Here is a 21416-nt window from a genome sequence, read left to right as displayed (position 1 = left end):
TTAAAAAACTTTTTTAAAGATAGCCCCAAGATTCCACTAATAGATAAGGAATAATTAAATAATTTTACGGTTCATCCAAACTATGTATGGAAACATCATGCAATCATCAAAAAGAATGATGAACTGACTTGGAAATATCACTCAGACTATTATGTGTAAAAAGTAAGTTGGTGAAATAATCCTATTGTGCAAAACAAAAAATACATATATTCATAGAAAGAGGTCTGGAAGGATATATCCTAAGTTGACAGCGGAGACAGGAAGTTCAAGATGAGGGCAATGTAAAGATTTTCACTCTTCATTCTGTATTAAATCTTTCACCATGAGAATGTATTCCTAAACTACTTGTGAAATTAGTGAAGACTTAATACCAAGAGCTACTAAAAATAATGAGCTATGGTAAATGAATGCTGCTACTTTCTCCTTCAAAGAAAACAAATTTGAGATACGGAAAGATTTTAAGAGGATGGTTTGATCTCTCAGAAAAGAATCATCTTTCCCCCAAAGACTCTACACTTTAATAGTTCGCAAAAGTTGGCTCTGTTTTTCAAAATGAAATGGGTGCCATATATTAAAATAGACTTCTTAAAATAGGCCTCTGCCCAACAATCCCAGCTTCTCATAAACTGCTACAAAAGATACCCTCTGGTATAGAGGAAATCCTTCCCTGAAACCAGTCTGCTTAGATCACAAACACAAGCTATATCCACTTTATGCAGAATCCATATATCCACTTTAGAAAATGGAAAACTATTCTACTAGTGTCAACAAAATACCACCTCTCAAATAATGTATCATTTTATAAATATTTAAACTTCAGAATAAATTCTGTTGTAGTCTGGTTAAGTACACATATCTATCATATGTGATATATGAATTATCTTCTTGTCTATTGTATCTTCTTGTCTTCTCTAACCAGGGTCAATTTTTAATTATTAAAAAAAAAAATCTATGTTCTATCAGTATCTTCTACCTTAAGGCCATAATTTTATTTACTCAGCACTCTGTATGATGTTTAATCTACTTCCTCATTGTGGGTAAGAGCACATCGTGTCTACAAAATCTACTTTAACTCAAGAACTACATTGTATCAAAAAAACTAATTTAAATGTTCTTAAATAGTCATCAAAGCAAACTTTTGTTCCTCAAAAGACACTATTAAGACCACTAAAAGACAAGATACAAACTGGAAGAAAATACTGAAGAATATATATCCAGTACAGAATTTATACTCAATATAAAGTACTCTTATAATTCAATAAAAACAACGTAATAAAAAAAAGACAAAATCTATGAATAGACATTTCACCAACAAAGATATATGGATGGCAAATAAACACATGAAAAGATTCTCAACATTACTAGAGAAATGCAAGTTAAGATCACAATGAGATACTACTATACAACCACCAACATAGCTACAATTTAAAAGGCTGAGCATACTGAGTGTTGAGGAAGATGTAGAGCAATTGGAATTCTCATATATTGCTAATGAGAAAGCAAAATGGCATAGCCACTTTGGAAAACAGATTGGCAATTTCTCATTAAGTTAAACATAAATTTACCATATGATCCAGCATTTCCACTCCCAGTCGTATTAATCCAAGAGAAAAGAAAACATGCCCACAGAAAGACTTGCAAGCAAATATTCTTAGCAGCTTTAATCATAACAGCCACAAACTGGAAAGAACTCAAATATCCATCAACTGGTAAACTGCTAAACAAACTACAGTACATCCATACAGAGAATGACCACTCAGCAATAAAAAGGAACTACCGGGGCTTCCCTGGTGGCGCAGTGGTTGAGAGTCCACCTGCCGATGCAGGGGACACAGGTTCGGGCCCCGGTCCAGGAATATCCCACATGTCACGGAGCGGCTGGGCCCTTGAGCCACGGCCGCTGAACCTGCGCGTCCGGAGCCTCTGCTCCGCAACGGGAGAGGCCACAACAGTGAGAGGCCCGCGTACCGCAGAAAAGAAAAAAAAAAAAAAGGAACTACTGATACACACAACACGGATGAATCTCAAAATGTTTCCATTATGCTAAGCGAAAGAAGCCAGCCATATAAGACTATAAACTATATCATTCCATTTTTTTTGGTCTAGAAAAGGCAAAACTTAATACATCAGTGGATATGGGGATGGGGGGATTAAGTGCAGAAGGAGGGCATGAGAAACTCTGTGGGGTGATGGAAACGTCCTGTACGATGTCTGTGGGCAGTCTCACAACTGTATGCATCTGTCAACTTTCACCAAATTATAAGCTTAAAAATGTACCGTATGTCAATTTCACCTACGTAAAGCTGACAAAAATCTATTCTTGCAAAAAGTCGGAGGCATTTTTCAAAATGTTCCACTGGTATTTTTAAGTAAAAGGAGAAAGACGCTTTCTCTGAGAATTGGATGAAGCAATGGAGTTTATCCATCAACTGTATTTCTCTTTTCATTTCATACATTCCATATGTCAGGGAGAAAGAGAAACAAAGGAAGACATAAATATTTATTGCTAATAATGAAGAACAAACGACTGCCCTGTTTGGTACCCGAAACACCTGGAGGAGGTTTGACCGGATTGGGGAGGGGGTGCCCTAAGGGTAACAAATCTGGCTGGCCAGCACCCTGGGAAGGAAACACCTGTCCCACGTGCAAAATCGCAGCAACCTGCCCTCCCTGCTCCTGCAGACCGCCCCCATCAGTCTCAGTTCAGTTCACACTGCCTCATTTCCTCCCTCTGTCCCCTTCTCTCCACTCCCACTATGTCTCTGCTGTCCTTTCTTGGACCCTCATAGCCCAAGAGCCTGAACTGCTGCACAAAGATGACTATAAAATGACACCGTGGGGGTTTTTTTTCTGATTAAAAATTAATAAACGGTCTTTGTTGTTTCCTTCATATTCTACAAAGGAAACAAAAATCACCAGTAGTACTACTACCTAGAGAGAACTGTTAACATTCTGGTGTTTAATCTTTCCTACCTGTTACGTATAATGCAATACGGCTTTAACATGCACTCAACACACACAAACTGATCAATCAGGCACCCCAAATTGACAGGTAACCACGGGAAGTCCAAAAGCAACAAAATATATAATTCTTGCCTTCAAAGAGGCTTATAAACTAAGAGGAAAAAACTACAAACTTCAGGAAAATGAATTTGTGTCCATTTTTGTGGGCAAAACTCAGTTTCAAAATCACGGAAATAAAAGTGTAGTCTTGAGTGGATTTAGAGAAAAGATCTTCAGAGGGTATTTGTCACCAAAACTGGAGTGATACCATACTTATTTTCCTTTTTTTACACTTACTATAGTATGCCCACTTCTCCGTGTATTAAACAATTTTTCAAAACCACTGGAACTAGTCTTCCTGCCTCTGGTCTCATCCACCTCCAAACTACCTTTACACAAGATTCTTTCATCCATCCATCCATCCAGCTAACAAAAACACCAGGCACTATTCTCACTTCAAAGCAGTGAACAAAACATAACTCACTTCCTGCCTCAAAAAACTTGAAAAACTTCCCAATGCCAGATTCTCAGGCCCCAGGCGCAGAGACTTAGATTTGGGTCTGGAAAAGAGGCCAGGGATCTGCATTTTTCCTGATGCAATGGCCTGTAGGCAATGCTTTGAGAAATGCTGGCCTCAAGTATCAGCTCCAAGCTAATGAGGCTGGCAGTGATGCTCTCCCGTGAGCTCACCGCAGCCTGCCCTCGGACATTTCTCACCACCTCCCACCTTCGTGTGCTCCGTGCTCCACACAAACCCAACTGCTTTCTTTATCTGTCTTGTGCACAATTTTCACTACCTGGAAATGCCCTTCACCCTAGGCATTTCTTATCCAGAAGCTCTTCAGAGTTCCAGTGCCCTCTTACTCTCAAACTCCTGCTTTGCCTACCCAGCCAGGAATAAAATTGAATGCCTACAGCATCATACCTATACTTCTTACGACACATGTACCTTCTCACTGGTATGAGATGTTCCCTACTATAGGGAAACTCCTGAGAACAGCATCCAAATCCCAGTTACCTCTGCCTCCCGGGTGCCTGGCCATTCTTGGCCCACAACAAGCACTCAAATTAGAGTTAGGGAATTGAAGGGAGACACCCAACATTGATCAAACACCCTATTCCTATGTTATTATTCCCTTTCCTCCCTATCTGACTCCTTCTCTTAGCTTTTTCCTTTGGTAATGTCATTTTAAACTTAACAGCGATTACCTCCGGGGATGAGGGAACATTCTACATGGCATGCCATTAACATTTGGATTTTTACACAAAGAACATTAGTTTTGACAGCAGAAGAAAAAAAAAGGAAAAATTCTTTTAACTTCAAAATGACTGAGGCAGTGCTGGCAATGGGACCTGGTGGGAAAGTGCTGTCCTTTTACTCCCAACGGTCTCTTCCTACTTCTCACACTGACCATTCTATGGGGAATAGAACCTCCATAAAAGAAACTGTCTTCTCAGTTGCCTAAGGAAGCAATCAAATATTGCCCTGTCCACCAAGTCCCATACACATACCAACACTGCACCCTGGAAATCATCAGCACCGTTATTTTAGGTCTTTTATGCCATTATGACAGATAAAGAGAGCACGACTGTCTTTAGTGAGGCAACAGTGCACAGTACACAGCTCCAACTGTCTTCCAATTAAATGCTGCATAAAACGTGCACCTAAGATAGTAAATGTTTATAAGGAAACCCCTCCATATACTGTAATATTAATCTCTCGTAATGAATTTTGAATACATTATTTAACATCTAAAAAACAGAAATACGTCAGAAGATTACTGCATACCTGTGGATTTTCCAAACGCTTTAAATATTCTTCAAATGACCCTTCTATAAACTGCAAAAAGAGAAAAAAGTCTATTACAAATACATTGAAGCAAAAGTTAATCTCTTCACTGTGAATTACTGAATTTTTACACAAACCTTGGATACATCAGTAATACTAAAATATATATATTATATATACACACACGCACAGATAAAATCTAATTATGAAAATACATACATCATTAAGAAAACATCATAAACACACAAAAGAATTTAAAGAAGGAAACACTGCCCGGAAACATTTCCTGGACAGGATCTGGATGGGCACAGGGACAGCTTCATGAGGAAGCGGTGGAGAGCAAGCACTGTGTTGGGAAGACAGGAGCCACCTGGCCAGCAGGAGCAAGGCCACTCGGTGGGGTGAGTGCAGTGAGAGAGGAACGCAACTGCACACCTATTCACAGAGGGCCTGGGGCCCAGGCGGGACTATCAGACTTAGGGAGAAGACAGTTCAAGGTCCCAGCAGGTGACACTGTGAACAGAGAAATTACATGATAAAAGCAGCACTTAAAGACAAACCTGGTAATGGCCAATGCTTAGAAGATAATTAAAGACAGATGCACTAGCTAAGAAATATTAGTTTACTAATAGATATGAATATTCATTCTCTCTTAGGTCAGTTATACTAAAAACAAGGACGAGAACTAATAATGCTAAAGATCTTTTGAAGAATCAACAAGATTTTTCTAATATGGCCTGCTTCATTGTTACTTTAACATATAAAAAAACTGAGTTTATTCAAGCTATATAATAATGTTTTTTGCTTTTCTCACAGCAATTCCACTAATTTAACTGAAAGATCTAAAAAGACATTTATCTGAAACACAAAATTCAATTTTATTTAAATTAGTCTCAGTTAATTTAACAAAGTGATACACTTAAAACCATTAAAATATACTCCCCGGTCTATAAAAATCTTTTAAATGCCCATGGATTTTTTTTTTTAATAATATCCCACTGTGTGAATGGACCACATTTTATTTTTCCATTCCTCAGCCCCCACCATCTTTTTTTTTTTTATGTATATATATATATTTTTTTTGGGGGGGGGGCTGTGTTGGGTCTTCGTTTCTGTGCGAGCGGGGGCCACTCTTCATCGCTGTGCACGGGCCTCTCACTATCGCAGCCTCTCTTGTTGCAGAGCACAGGCTCCAGATGCGCAGGCTCAGTAGTTGTGGCTCACGGGCCCAGTTGCTCCGCGGCATGTGGGATCTTCCCAGACCAGGGCTCGAACCCGTGTCCCCTGCATTGGCAGGCAGATTCTCAACCACTGCACCAATAGGGAAGCCCCCCATGGATTTTTTTTTAAGACGGAGATTAATTCCTTTATAGATTGTATACTGTCAAATTTCCAGAAAGTATCCTAAGGTTCAACACAGACTTGTAATAAAATAGCCACATATTTCAAATATCCCACCAATCAGAGGCTACTGTTCTGTATTAGTTGATTATCTAGACTTAAAAAAAATAAAACAACCCCACAGAACCATTTAAAGTTGCAAAAGACCTAAGCCATGTTCTGACACAAGCCTGCATCCAATCTGAGATCCTCCTTTCTAATCAGAAAGTATTCATCTAGGCCCCAACTAACCATGGTCAGTAAAAAGGCACACCCTTCTTCCCATGAGAGTCTTTTCCAATTCTGGCCAATAGAAACTGTTAGAAGTATTCATTATAAGGAAAGCAAAACTTTCCCCCTTGGAACTTTCAACCTCGGATGGTAGAGTTAAATAAATATATGCAAAGCACTTAAAACAACGCCTGCTGGCAGACAGTAAACGCTCAACCAATGTTAACAATTTCCACTGTTGTCAACAGCAGCCAATAACAGTAATAACTAATTCGCCTGTAATTTCTTCAAATACTCAAGGACCACTCCACTCCCCTGCCCTCCTCTCTGCTATAATACTCTCTTATCTAGCCTCCACACTACCAGCTTCTTATTAAGAAAACAAGTTTTCAAATCTCCTGATCAAGCAGGTACCTCTCCTTCCTGGAATATATTACTGTCCATCTTATAACATGGCACCCAGAAAAATGTCACCAGTAATAAAATTTTGCTTGAAAATAGGAACTCTAACCCAAGAACACATCTAAACATTATTTACCTATTAAGTCTTGGAACTGAGTTATATGCAAAGTGTCAAATGTTCTTCTGGCAGTCAACGGGGGGAAAATACCGCTGAAAGTTGTCAGATGATAATTCTAGTCATAAAACCAATAACTAGTCAATCCTAAAAGGCTTTCAATGTAAAATGAAAACAGGTCACTGTGGCATTATTTCACAGCCTACTACACACTACTGAGAAAATTACAGTAAGTTGATATTCTGTTAACTACTAATTAACTATACTACATTCTATTAACTACTAATCATTATTCACATAATTACAATGTTTTGATAGGTAGTTCACAGTGATGAACCCTGAAAATTAAAAATGTATAAATGCCTCCTGATAAAATCAAAGGCTCAACTCTAGCTGTGCTCAGCATATGTCTTATACCCTCAGTGTGCAATTTTTACAATTCACATGGGGTCGCCAATCACGGAAAACTGTTAACCACAAGACCTTACTCCCTGATCACATCCGACAAAGCTCACTCCTAATACACAAGGGTCCTGCCTAAGTCATCCTTCCAGCCTCCACAGCTCAGTGACCCACCTGTCACAGAAGGTTTCTAAATGTCTGAATAAATGAATACCACAAAAGGGCCTTAAAAAAAAAAAATCACAGCTGTAACTGGATTTGAATTCCAAAAAGCAGTTTTTAAAAAAATTTTTATTTATTTTAGGCTGCATTGGGTCTTCATTGCTGCATGCGGGCTTTCTCTAGTTGTAGTGAGCGGGGGCTACTCTTCGTTGCGGTTTGCGGGCTTCTCATCGCAGTGGCTTTTCTTGTTGCGGAGCACGGGCTCTAGGCACGCGGGCTTCAGTAGTTGTGGCGCACGGGCTTAGTTGCTCCACGGCATGTGGGATCTTCCCGGACCAGGGCTCGAACCCGTGTCCCCTGCCTTGGCAGGCGGATTCTTAACTACTGTGTCACCAGGGAAGCCCAGCAGTTCTTTTTTAAAAGGGTTATTTTCAAAACCTGTATTAAGATCCCCCGTGAAATTCCCACTAGACCATTCTAAAGGCTAAAATGTAAATATAAGTCAACACACCATTACATGTTTAAAATTACAAATTACCGCTTCAAATTTCTCTCGGTTCTCTCGAAGATAATGAATACAGGCCATTCTGACTTCAACATGGCGAGACTGAGAGTGCAGCACCTGCAGAGGAAAGAGCAGCACACCGTCAAGCGCTTTGTTAGAAGATTCAAGCTACGACCTAGTGCCTTCTTTCACACCCAACATAACCTCACAACCAGGAGACATCAGTCTCCCTTTCCCTTTCTATCATTTCTAGCTCTTTATTCGTTCCCACCTCTTCCACTAACCAGAGAGATGACACGACACATACAAACAGCAGTACTTAAGCCAGATGTCACTCTATAAAGAGCTTATTACCATTTCTCCTTTAAGTCACTGAAATTACTCCTTTGGGGAAATCTTTGCAAACTTCAGACACTTTCCTCTCCTGGCCAGCCCTCTACTATAACTTTGCTCTTCACAAAGCAAGGCTAACAGAATTCCTGCAATGCAGGGCTTAGCCTCATCCTATGCTTGTTGCAAAAGAGAACAAACAGGAAACTTCAACAAAAATCGTCTTTGAGGCTTTATGCCCATAAGAGATAAATTTCTTCTTCCCGGTAATTTTGAACTATTTGCCTTATGTATAAATTTAAGTCCACCGTGGTTTCAGAAAACTTAAGGCACTCATTCTTAAATCCTTTAGCTGTCAGGCTTACATGATTCTTGAAACAACATCCAGGGAGCAACACACAGGATGCAAACGTGCCCCGGTGTGCTGTCACCCCAACAGCCTTGAAACTTGCTCTTTTGCCCAAAATCTTAAAGCACCACCTGAAATAAGTCATACTATAAAGATGATCCAAATCCTCCCACTTTGTAGCCTCTGTTTTCTTCTGTTAAACAACTAGTTCAACAAAAGAATAACTTACTGGCATTTTGTCTCTTACTAAAAGTCTAAAGCTTTGGTTTGAAACCCTTTGGCTTAACTACCATGCTAAAAAGAGATTTTTTTTTTTTCTATAAGTAGGTGTCTCAAACAAAGGTATTCCTGGTACTCTACAAGGTTACGGTAGGAGAAAAAAAGCTAACATATAAAATAATCACATCTCAAACTACTCTCAAGGCCTCTTGAGAATTTCTATTATTATAAAGTAACTTTAAGAGTTATAGTTCCAATTGAGTGATTCTCCCTTATGTTCAGGGTGAGCAGAGAATTCAGGAGAAGGGAAGCTCCAGCTGCACATTCTACAGGTCACTGTGGGCAACAGCCAGGGCTCATTTATACCCACAGAACCAAAGGCACAACTGTTTAGACAGCTAGCAGGTCCCTGCACACTGAGACACACTGAAGATGCACTAGCTGAGGTGAGCAATGAACTTGTCTTCAGCATACTAGCTGGTTTTCCAGCTTAACAGAGTATGCCGATATTGTTGTCTTGGGTACTACAAAAAAGCATCCTCACATATTCTAAGCTTCCAGCACTGGAAGGACTACCCAAATAGTAGTAGATTTGAGTAGTAGAAAAAATAACCACCACACAATGTTTTTGCCAATTCAACAAATGACAATTTAGCAACACTTCCTTCACAGAAGCTATGCTAGACACTATTATGAATCAACGTATTAGTCTGAGTAAACCACAGTGTCATCCGATCAGGCTTTCCTGCCATTAGTAAAGTGGAGCTAGTCTTAAAGCCATTTACCTAGCAACAGGTGGCAGACATAAGTGAATAAAGCTTATTTTCCACCAAAAACAATGACAGGCATATCTCTTGTTTTTTCTCCTCTTTTAACAAAGATTTTATTAGCACATGAAATCTGAACCTGTTACTCAGAAGCAAAACTCTCAGCAACTTCTGATCAAGTGCGGGGTGCCGGGGCTTTACAAAGCCAAGCACTGTTAAGAGAAGCAAGGTTAAATGACAACTGTTTAAAAAGCGTAATACTGTGCGAGTTCAAGGACACTCAGGAAGAATTCAAATGGTATGACAAATATCTTTGCAAATCATTGTATACATGAAAATAAGCTAGAAATAGGAGGCTTTCCAATCTTTACTCAGGGCAGACGGTGATAAACATTGAGAAAGGCCAAGACGCACTGCTTCTCCAAGTCCTCTAAGAGCGCCCTATTTTTAGCTCTAGGGCCACAGAGCTGATTCAGGTCAGGCCTCCTGTAGGCCCACGTCCAGAACTGTAAAAAGGGAAGAGCCTATCTAAATCAGGTAATTTGGAGGGAAAGACTCCTGCTAATTCAAGTCTCTCCCTCTCCATGCCCCCCGCCAAAGACCGCCACTTAGATTACTTACTGTGACTCCTTGTTAGAAATTATAATTATTTTGATATTATTGGAAAAATCGTTGGCAAAAAAGTAAATCCTCTGTACACATTTTTAAAGGGCAGCCTGAGGCTGCTGTCTGTTACTGTCCTCCACCTCCCCCTGCAACGCACACACTGCCTTTGGCCATGAAGGCTATTACCTTTGGTCCTTGTCTACTGAAGAACTGAGCTGCCCCCAAGAGTCACAGTATTAAGCTTTCTAAAAGCTCAGTATATTAAAAGTCAGAATCACCTAATTGCAAGGGATAGCCCTTTATGCCTAACTTAAATCCCATCACAATAAGATACAATAAAAATGTGTTAGCTGATGTTAGCAATGAGTTCTTAGTGTAACCAGCTAGCTCTTGTTCCTTTCTACTTAAAAATAGAGATTCTGTATAATCAAGTTTGCCAATTATCTACAGCATGTAGTACTGAAACCAGACACACCTTTCTGCTTCAGCATAAACTAGGATGTAGATAATCCAACTCCAAATAAGCACCATACTTCCCTTATTTCTATTTGTTTCCCCCTCCTTCCTTACCAAATTCTTGCTAGAGCTAACAATATGTATCAATAGGGACTGAATTCACTTCCACCTCTTCCTTCTGCTTCTGGAGGTGCTAAGGAGTCCAGGGAGGCTGAGGCAGAGGAAGCAGGACAGATGGAGATCCAGGAAACTCACGAATGGGACAGACTGTTTACCTTCTGATAGTAAAGACTGGGATGTGTTTGTGTGAACATATCCCAAAGCAACATTAGCACATCCTAAAATTCTAAAAATAAGAGACATCTATTGAACTAAAAAAGAGCTCGATTTGGGAAGCTTTGAGAAGAATGTTTGAATGACAATGCCTGCAACAAAATGCAAAGGTTTGGACCTTTGCTAAATCCATTTCTTGTTTAAAAAAAAAAATGATGTTATGCTACTAATGTGAAAACGAGGGCCTTTGGAAAATAAATGGCTGGCCTTTGGATATTGAAAAAAATAAGAATAGACTGGTCTACAGATGTTAAGTAAAACATTTACTCACAAATAGAAATTGTGAAAGCTACTTAGCATTCAAAAAAGGTGAGAGAAAGAGAAACAGAAAAACTCCAAAGGTGGGGAGGAGACGGGAGGGGTGGACCTTAGGCCAAAGGAAAGCAAACTGTGAACGGTAGGAAATACACACCAGGGCAGTAATGTGAAACTTTTGTCCAACTATTTCAACAGCTATTTTTCAATACAGGATGGGTTTTGCTGACTGCATACCTACCAACTACAGTATTATATAACAGGGAATAAGCTCTCTTACAAAAAAAAAGAAAAAAAATCAGAAACATCTTCCCAAGAACTGTGTTAGGAAGTGATTTTGACCATTAAGGAGGAAAAATTCGGCCAAGGGCCTAAAGAACTCCAGATATACCCTTCCTTCCTACTACCAACTCCAAAACAGACTTTATTTTTAAGTCAATTATTTTTAGTACACCTACACGGCCTTGCAGAGCATTAAAAAAAAGAGTGGAATCTGCTCAAAGACAATTCTTTGCAAACATTCTACCTTTTCCAAAGTCTGGCTTTCCCAAACTGTACATTTTCCGCCTTCTGATTCAAGCTGACATCGGCGGGCTTGACTACTCCCCGTTCCAAAGTCCAGCAACAGGAAAAAAAAAATCATGTTCCGCGAGTTAAGTCTGGTGCACCACCTCCTCTAGGAAACATTCGGTTTACTGGTGGGAACTCTGTGCTTATAAAACCAAGAGGAGGGGAAAAGAACATTTCGCCCTGTCGCCAGCCATCAAGCAAGGGTACAAGGCTCTCCGCAGGCCTCACGGGCTGGCCTCAACTCATTACCTCTTCGCCAGCAGGGACGACACCCAGATAATTTACAGGTCTTTAAGTTTCGGTTTAGAGCTTCCAGACCCGGAGCAGCGTCCGGTTCCGGCGCGACAATGGGCCGCTGTGAGGACGCCGGGGCCACGCGCAGCCCGGGAGGTAGGCGGCCCGGCCCGCCCGCCGCTTCCCACCCGATCCCGCAGCCTCCCCGCGCCGGTCCCCGCCCCATTACCTGCTCCGCCACGGCCCGGAACAGGCACGACCCGTCCTTGGCGACCAGTTTCCGATACAAGCCCAGTTTCCGCAGATAGGCGTCCATGGGCGTCGCGTCTTCCCGGGGCGCCGCACCGCCCTGGTCGCCGCCGTCTGGGGCGCCGACGGCCGCCTCCATGTTGCCGGTCGCGCTGCAGGCCCGGCGCGGCGCGGGCTAGCCCCACATGGCCGCGCCGCCGGCTCCTCGACGCCCCGGCCTGGGGCGGGCGGCGGCTCGGGCTCGGGCTGGGCACGCGGCGGCGGCTGCAGGCGGCGGCCCGAAGCAGCGGTCAGCGTGCATAGGGGAGCCCTGCCTAATGCATGGCCAGGCGCACGCGGCCACCTCCCGAGGGCCCACGCGCCCACGGGCAACGGGGGAGAAATTCACGAAAACCCAAGAGCGAGGAGTCACTTCCCGGCGGCCTCGCCGCCCGGCTCAGCAACTGCGCCCGGGGGTCGCCGCCCCCACAAGTTTCCTTGTCCCGACCCGGCTGAGGCGAGGAAAGCCCCGCACCCGAGCGCGCGCGGAGCCGGCTCAGGTGAAGCGAGGCCTGCAGCCCCAACACCGGCAGCCGAGGAAGCCGAAAGAGAAAGACGCGGCCTCTCGTCTCCCCACCTCACAGGAGGGCGCCGGAGGGGCGGGGAGCGGGCGGGGGCGCCCAGCGGAGGGCAGCACGCTCGCAGCCCAGATTTTGTTTTCGCTTTCGGCCAGACAGCGGAGAGGACGGCGGGAGGTGTAGTTTGGCCAGCGGCAGGAAGTCGGCTTGCGGCGGGCAGGGACGCGCGGCCGGCCTACCCGGGGGAGGCGCCCGGGAGGCACGGGGACTACAAGTCCCTACAGCGCGGGCGCCGCCGCAGCCGCCCGGAGCCGGCTTCGAGCTTTCCGGGCACAGCGTCCGCGAGCAGGCCGAGGGTCTCAGCTGGCCGACGCGCAGCAACCTGCGCGCGCCGCCCCGCCCGGCCGTCCGCCCACTGCGCCGCGGGGCCGCGGGAAGTGCGCGTGCCCTGCGTGCGTGGAGTCGCCAGGGACACTGAGGCTGCTGGGTCGGCCCTTTGTGTATTTCCAAACAGAGGGCGCACCTGTCTGCTCCCCTCCCCGGCCTCTTCTCCTGGCGTTTCCATGGAGGTGGCTTTAACGGCTTAAACAGAAAATAGAGCTAATTGGCGAAGGCTCCTGGAACTGGCACCGTGCGGGGCGACACAGGCTGTCCATAAATCAACCGTGGCCTGCTGATTCCTATTAGAGATTAGATGTACAAGCTCGTGCACTATAGCAAGATGATGCCTTTGCCACAGACATTTTGGTTCACCGTGCCACTGTAGCTGCCCACCGCGGCACAAAGAGATGGTCGCCGGTCGGAAAAACTTAGATATTTTTTCTTGAAAAATTCATCTCGTAATTGCTTGATAACGTGCTGGACTTGTCCTGGGTTCCAGCAGTGCTTGCTGGAGGATTCCCGTTCAACTTCCCACCCTACGAAGTTGAATGACAATATATGCTTTAGAACCTAGAATTTATCCAGCATGTTTTTGTGACACCAGAATTTTATTTTTACTAAAGTACAACAGCATCTGGTGTCCTAATCATTTAAAGACATGGTTAACCATAAAATCTACTCCAGCCTTGAGGCCATGGTGCGCCAGGATGGGGCTGGGGGGACTGGAGAGTTTCTGTAGGTTTAGACATGTGGTCAGACAGGCTCTGGAATGGGGGCAAGGCAGGCCAGAAGGTGAGAGCCCAGTGCAAATTACCGAAAGTTCTATTTTAGAAATTTGTTTTTGGTACTTGGTGCAAACAATGACTCCCATATTCACTTTCCTTTGAACTTCTAAATTTGATTTCTTAAGGTTTAAAGATTCAATATCCAATTTTTTGTATTAGAGAATTAGAGAAAAAAGTATTCTAACCTAAATGAATTTTCTTGTCCCATTATTAAATTTTGTACATTTTGTAGAGAAATAAACGCTTCAGAATCACTTTTAGAAAAATCTAGTTTCAAGTCAAACCTGTTGCTTTTCTTTCTTTAAAAATATATACATTGCATATACTTCTCATTCCACTCAAAAAGAATTATGCAGTATTGCTACTACCTACAACATGGCTTGCTTTTTTTTTTTTAAATATGGCTTGCCTTATAAACCCACAGAGGAATTGAAAGTAAAGTAATATCTAAACTATAGAGCTTAAATATTGAATTCTTAAAATGAGTAGATTCTATAGTATTAATAAGCAACAGACTTTCTGATATGCCAAAAGAAAGCTATGCCTTTCCTAATATTTATGTTACTATTCCTTCAATAAGAATTCTGAAGCTTATCTCATATTCAATATGTATTTATGGGAAATCTACTGTGTCTAGCATGCTAAGATTGCACTGCTAATTATCTTGAGGATATATTAGAAACATATTGACAGGGGCTTCACGTTTGAAAATTTATCAAACCTTACTTTGTAATTGAAATGTTCATGATTACATTTGCTCTAATTTTTTTAGAAGTCATTCAAAAAGCTTTGCTCATTTTTTATATGCACAATAATTTCATTTTGAGTGGCTAACAGTGTTTCAAGCATATTTTCCATTTTAAGCCTTATCCATATTTTAATCTTATTTAAATGTGCTTACATACATATATTTTTAATAACGTATATAACATCACCATTTTCTAAAGCCCCCAAATTCCTTTGAAATACTTTGAAAAGGAAACCAAATACATCATTAACACTACAATGTCTCTATTTTCCATTGCAAAAATGTAATTCACTGATAATAGTATAATCAAATGGATATGATCATTTAAGTATTCTGGTTGGGGCTTCCCTGGTGGCACAGTGGTTGAGAGTCCACCTGCCAATGCAGGGGACATGGGTTCGAGCCCTGGTCCGGGAAGATCCCACATGCTACTGAGCAACTAAGCCCATGCACCACAACTACTGAGCCTGCATGCCACAACTACTGAGCCAACGTGCCACAACTACTGTAACCTGCGCACGTAGAGCCCGTGCTCCACAACAAGAGAAGCCACTGCAATGAGAAGTCCAAGCACGGCAACGGAGAGTAGCCCCCGCTCCCCGTAACTAGAGAAAGCCCGCGCAGCAACGAAGACCCAAGGCGGCCAAAAATAAATAATTAATTTTTTTAAAAAAAGTATTCTGGCTGGCCCTAAAGTTGACTTTTGATATTTTTTAAAATGAATTATTAAATACTAAGAAAACAGAGGCCTTTATCAGAATTCATCGCAATTCTTTGTTATCTTGTAAAAATGTGGTTTGTTATCAGAAGTATAAGAAGAATAACACATTTCCAGTCTTTTCTACACATGAGGGCTTGGCAAAATTACTTATTATCCTCACTCTTACTGAATGAGCGCAGAACAGCCTCACTCTAAACTGGCTGCTTTGGGTTCCAAAATTAGAAGTAAAACACCTGTTGTATCTGACCCTGGGCCTGTTTAAGGAAATCCTTTAGGTATTTTGAGACCTGATCCAAGACAGACCCTCTGTATGCCAAATCCCCAAATATAGCTCACTGTTTAGGCAATGTTAAAGGATCCTATGACTTTAAACTGGACCAATACTTACAGAAATTCACTTGCTTTCAAATTCACTTGTTGACATTAACCTCTGAAACTTTTCAAGAAACCACATCTGATTGACGATGTTCCCTCTGAGGAAGCCATTTCTGATTAGCAAAAGTGAAGACATTTTAATCAAATATAACCTGAAGGATTCAACGCTCCTTAGAACCTAACGGAATTAAAGTCATCTTATGCAAATGTGTCGACTGTTTTTCTTGTACACAGTTAAATACCTCAAGTCTGTTTGTTTGTTCTGACACACTTTGGAGATAATTGTATCCGGTGGAATATTTTTGTTCTAAAAAATGGTAGATTTTCTGCAGATTTTTTTCCAATAACAGGTTAGGTGTTATGGTAGCCAGCCTCAAAGATGGCCCCCAATGACCCCTGCCTCCTGGTATTCACACTCCTGTATAATTGCCTCCACCTTATAGCAAGATTGGTCTGCTTGATCAATAGAATAGAGCAAAAATGATGGTACATCATGGCTGAAATTAGGTAATAAGAGACCCTTTTGGCATTTTGGTGTTCTCTTACACTCCCTGTCTTGTGGGGGACTCTGGTGGAAGCTGGTTGCTATGGGTCCTGGACAAACTTACAGAGAAGTTCTCTTGGTGGGGAACTGGAGCCTCAGTCAACTGCCATGTGAGTCACTTTTGAAGTGAGTCCTCCAACCCAGTCAAGCTTTCAGACGACTGCAACCTCATGAGAAACCCTCAGCTGGAACCATCCAGCCAAAGTCTGAGATTCTTTTTCTTCCCCCTGACCGGGGATTGAACCCAGGCCCCGCCAGTGAACGCATGGAATCCTAACCACTGGACCACCAGGGAATTCCCCAGGTCTGAGATTCTTAATTCTGAGATTCTGAGATTCTTGACCTCAGAAACTATGTGAGATAACAAATGTTTGTTGTGTTAAGCTCCTAAATTTTGGAATAATTGGTTATACAGCAATTAATAAGTATTACAGATATAACACTCCATTGTTTCTCTTTACTAGGTAGACATAGAACGTATGTCAATAATTCATTAAAATAACCACTAATTTAATATCCTTAATGGTTTTACTATTTTTCTAAGTTGACAGTAAGTGGAATTTCTTTTTTAAATTTATAAAATCCTTTACAAAAGTAGAAAAACCTAGGGGCTTCCCTGGTGGCGCAGTGGTTGAGAGTACCCCTGCCAATGCAGGAGACACAGGTTCGTGCCCCGGTCCGGGAAGATCCCACATGCCACGGAGCAGCTGGGCCCGTGAGCCATAGCCGCTGAGCCTGCGCGTCCGGAGCCTGTGCTCCGCACGGGAGAGGCCACAACAGTGAGCGGCCCACGTACCGCAAAAAAAAAAAGAAAAACCAAAAATGTCTGGGCTTCATTGTCCCATAGCATTTTGGTTTGTTTTCTATAAAAATTAAAGTAATTAAATCCTACAAGAAACCTATTTTATGAAGAAAGACCTATTTCTTTCAGATCCTATGTGCTGGAGACTGCTAACTGTCCTCCACTTTGCATTTCATTTCTCCTGAATATTAGCTGGATGGCCATGCACACATTTCCCAGCCTACCTTTGAACTAAATGTGACCATGTGACTATTGTAGGCCAATGAGATGTGAGCAGAATTGATGAGTTTGGGACTTCCCTGGTGGTGCAGTGATTAAGAATCTGCCTGCCAATGCAGGGGACACAGGTTTGATCCCTGGTCTGGGAAGATCCCATGTGCCGTGGAGCAACTAAGCCCGTGCGCCGCAACTACTGAGCCTGTGCTCTATAGCCTGTGAGCCAGAACTACTGAGCCTGCGTGCCACAACTACTGAAGCCTGCGTGCCTAGACTAGAGCGCGTGCTCCACGACAAGAGAAGCCCCCACAATGAGAAGCCCATGCACCGCAGCAATGAATAATAGCCCCCGCTCGCAGCAACTAGAGAAAGCCCGCGCACAGCAACAAAGACCCAAAGCAGCCAAAAATGAATGAATTAATTAATTTTAAAAAATAAAAATTTTTTAAAAAATTGATGAGTTTAACTTCCAGGTCATCTCCTTAAAGACGAAGGCTCCTGCCCTCAATAGTCTTTCCTGCTTCCTTTGGGTTCATTTGAAAACATGGTTGAAACAAAGCCAGCATTGATTACAAAGACAACACCCTAAGAGAACAGAGCAAGTAGATGAAGGAAACAGGGCCCCTGAATGCTTCAAGGCAATGAAGGTTTGGATTATTTTGTGAGAGAAAAATAAACGTATTTAACCAACCATTTTTTGTTGTTGTTCTTGTTACAGTTACTTAATCTATGTATTCTAGCATATTCTTCTTTCAATATTAAATAGGTAGTGGTATTTGGGGCCAAATGGAATTTATGTACAAGAGTTACTTCCTTAGTTGCACAGAACATTTTTTTTTTTCCGGAAAGTTCAGAAAAGAATTTTTTTCCTGAAAATTTGGGAATCCCAAATGTTGAAGGACTTCCATAAAGGTTTTCTGATGTTATTTCAGCCAATGACTTTCTTCATCACCAATCTGCATTCTCCTTCAGCTGCTACGTTGGCACTGTTGGCTGCCTCCTCATTTTGAAACTCTCCTGGGCTTCAGGGGATGAACTAAGTAAGTGGAATCAAACTATAGTTTAGTTTCTCTTAGCAGCTGTCACTTCCTTGTGAGGTCAGCACATTGCCATGCCCAAACTTGAAAGACTAAAATTCTCACAGTAGACTAAGGCCCTTATACAAACAGCTAGTGAGAGTCCACCATCTCTGCAAATAAACCCCACATATTTCCAGCCTTTTACCCCTCTTTCCACTACCATCTCTCGATTCCCACCCTGAGAAAACTCACAAAGTTGCCTTACAAGGAATTGACTTTAGTTCCCCAGTGTGGGTTGTAAACTCTTTGTAGGTTTATAGAATTTAAGATTATCTTGTATTTCCCAAGTGACTAAGAATGTATTTGCTTTTGGGTATTCAGATTAGCAATTCAATAAATATTCATTTAATATTTTCATGTATTTCCAATAAATCTCTCAATGAGAAAAACATTTACAATGAAGATGTATAATTATGGAACCTGTAGTTGTGGCATAAGTATTTGGCCAAGACTGTGTGTCAGGTTATACATCATATTTTACTTTATAAACAAAGAATTGAAGATAATGTAAATGTTCAACAGTAGCAAATTGATTAACTACATTTTAATATGCACAAACAGGGGACTTCCCTGGTGGCGCAGTGGTTAAGAATCCATTTGCTAATGCAGGGGACACAGGTTCAATCCCTGGTCCGGGAAGATCCCACATGCCACGGAGCAACTAAGCCTGTGCATCACAACTACTGAGCCTGTGCTCTAGAGCCCACGAGCCACAACTACCGAGCCTGTGCACCACAACTACTGAGCCCACGTGCCACAACTACTGAAGCCCACGCACCTAGAGCCCATGCTCCGCAACAAGAGATGCCACCGAAATGAGAAGCCCGCGCACCACAACGAAGAGTAGCTCCCGCTCACCGCAACTAGAGAAAGCCCGCGGGCAGCAACAAAGACCCAACGCAGCCAAAAAAAAGCACAATTAGAATACTACTGATCCTTTTCATGATGTGTGTGTGTATGTGTCTGTGTGTACGTTGATCACAATCACCCAGATAACTTCTGAAAACTACAGATCACTGGTATTGAAGGGAGAGGATGGGGATAAATGAATCAAAGATTGGGCCATGAGATAATTATTGTTGACATTAGGTGAGGTATATATGGGTGCTCATTATACTATTCCTTCCACTTTGCACATGTTTGAAATGCTCTATAATAAAAAAGGTTAGTTTTCTGAATCCCACTCCAGTTTTCATGAATCAGAATAACAAGGGATAGGGCAGAGGAATCTGTGTTTTTTTTGTTGGGTTTTTTTTTGGGTTTTTTTGCGGTACGCGGGCCTCTCACTGTTGTGGCCTCTTCCGTTGCGGAGCATAGGCTCCGGACGCGCAGGCTCAGCGGCCATGGCTCACGGGCCCAGCCGCTCCGCGGCATGGGGGATCTTTCCGGACCGGGGCACGAACCCGTGTCCCCTGCATCGGCAGGCGGACTCCCAACCACTGCGCCACCAGGGAAGCCCAAGGAATCTGTGTTTTATGAGTCTCCCCAGGGGATTCTGAAGATCAGCCAGCATACCTGGGAACATCCGAAAATTCGGATGGCAGCAGAGGGGCAGTGCATACCACCCAAGAAAAGGAAATTATAGATTTTTAAATTAATGTGAGAGGAGGAAATAGACAGTTGACCTGTATTCCAAGTCCATAATCCCTGTTCTAGATCATCACAAAAAATTCTTAAAGATTGCAGTCTTTACATTGTACTCATGGTTTTATATATATAAGCATACCGCGGAGATATTGTGGGTTCAGTTCCAGACCATCGCCATAAAGCAAGTCACATAAATTTTTTGGTTTCCCACTGTATATAAAAGTTATGTTTATACTACACAGTAGTTTATCAAGTGTGCAATAGCATTATGTCTAAAAAAAAAAGTACGTACCTTATTTTAAAAATACTTTATTGCTAAAAACTGCTAACCATCATCTGAGCCTTCAGTCAGTTTTAATCTTTTTGCTGGAGGGTCATGCCTCAAAAATATTTGAAATATTGTGAGAATTATGAAAATGTGTCACAGAGACATGAAGTGAGCAAATATTGTTGGAAAAATGACGCCAAAAAACTTGTTCAATGTTGGGTTGCCACAAATTTTTTTTAATAAATTTATTTATTTTTGGCTACTTTGGTTCTTTGTTGCTGTACGCGGCTTTCTCCAGTTGCGGAGAGCAGGGACTACTCTTTGTTGCGGTACGTGGGCTTCTCATCGTGGTGGCTTCTCTTGTTGTGGAGCACGGGCTCTAGGCGCACGGGCTCAGTAGTTGTGGCTCGCGGGCTTAGTTGCCCTGCGGCATGTGGATCTTCCCGGACCAGGGCTCGAACCCATGTCCCCTGCACTGGCAGGCGGATTCTTAACTACTGTGCCACCAGGGAAGCCCTGCCACAATTTTTTTTTTTTTAAAAAGGGATCTTCCCGGACCGGGGCACGAACCCGTGTCCACCTGCATCGGCAGGCGGACTCTCAACCACTGCACCACCAGGGAAGCCCCCCTGCCACAAATTTTTGATTTGTGAAAAATACAATATCTGTAAAGCGCAATAAAGGAAAGCACAATAAAATGAGGTATGCCTGTAATACCATTAGACAAAGACATATAAAGACAAAATTATATTGCTTAAGATGACTGCAATATAAAATACCAATACTTTAAAATTAAAGGAAGAACATATAATAAGGCATTGTTAATTAAAATACAAAAGTGTACCATCATAATTAAAACTAAGACGTGGAACATACTACTGTTCCATAGATATGGAACATAAAACTAACATAGATATGGAAGAGCACTATAAAAATTAAGTGAAATAATTTTAATAGCTTTACTGAGAATGTAAATGACACACAATAAAATGTACA

At 42.2% G+C, this 21416-nt stretch overlaps 1 protein-coding gene across 2 annotated transcripts in view; it reads right to left on the bottom strand.

Annotated features, from left to right (window-relative positions):
* Positions 1–21416, bottom strand: part of OTUD4 (OTU deubiquitinase 4) — a 91800-nt gene that overhangs the window by 28977 nt on the left and 41407 nt on the right. The window contains exons 1-3 of one of the 2 annotated variants that reach the window (XM_032632555.1): positions 12338–12633; positions 8023–8106; positions 4793–4843 (exon numbers count right to left, since the gene is read on the bottom strand). In XM_032632555.1, the coding sequence (XP_032488446.1) occupies positions 4793–4843; positions 8023–8106; positions 12338–12496 (294 nt within the window). In that variant the 5' untranslated portion in view covers positions 12497–12633. Of the gene's footprint in view, positions 1–4792; positions 4844–8022; positions 8107–12337; positions 12634–21416 lie in introns of those variants that run through there. The other variant, XM_032632556.1, reaches the window with a different exon arrangement.

The sequence above is a fragment of the Phocoena sinus genome, chromosome 5, assembly GCF_008692025.1.
Source record: "Phocoena sinus isolate mPhoSin1 chromosome 5, mPhoSin1.pri, whole genome shotgun sequence".
Classification (NCBI taxonomy): Eukaryota; Metazoa; Chordata; class Mammalia; order Artiodactyla; family Phocoenidae; genus Phocoena; species Phocoena sinus.
Note: the sequence above shows the minus strand (reverse complement) of the source record. Positions and strands in the feature narration are given on the sequence as shown.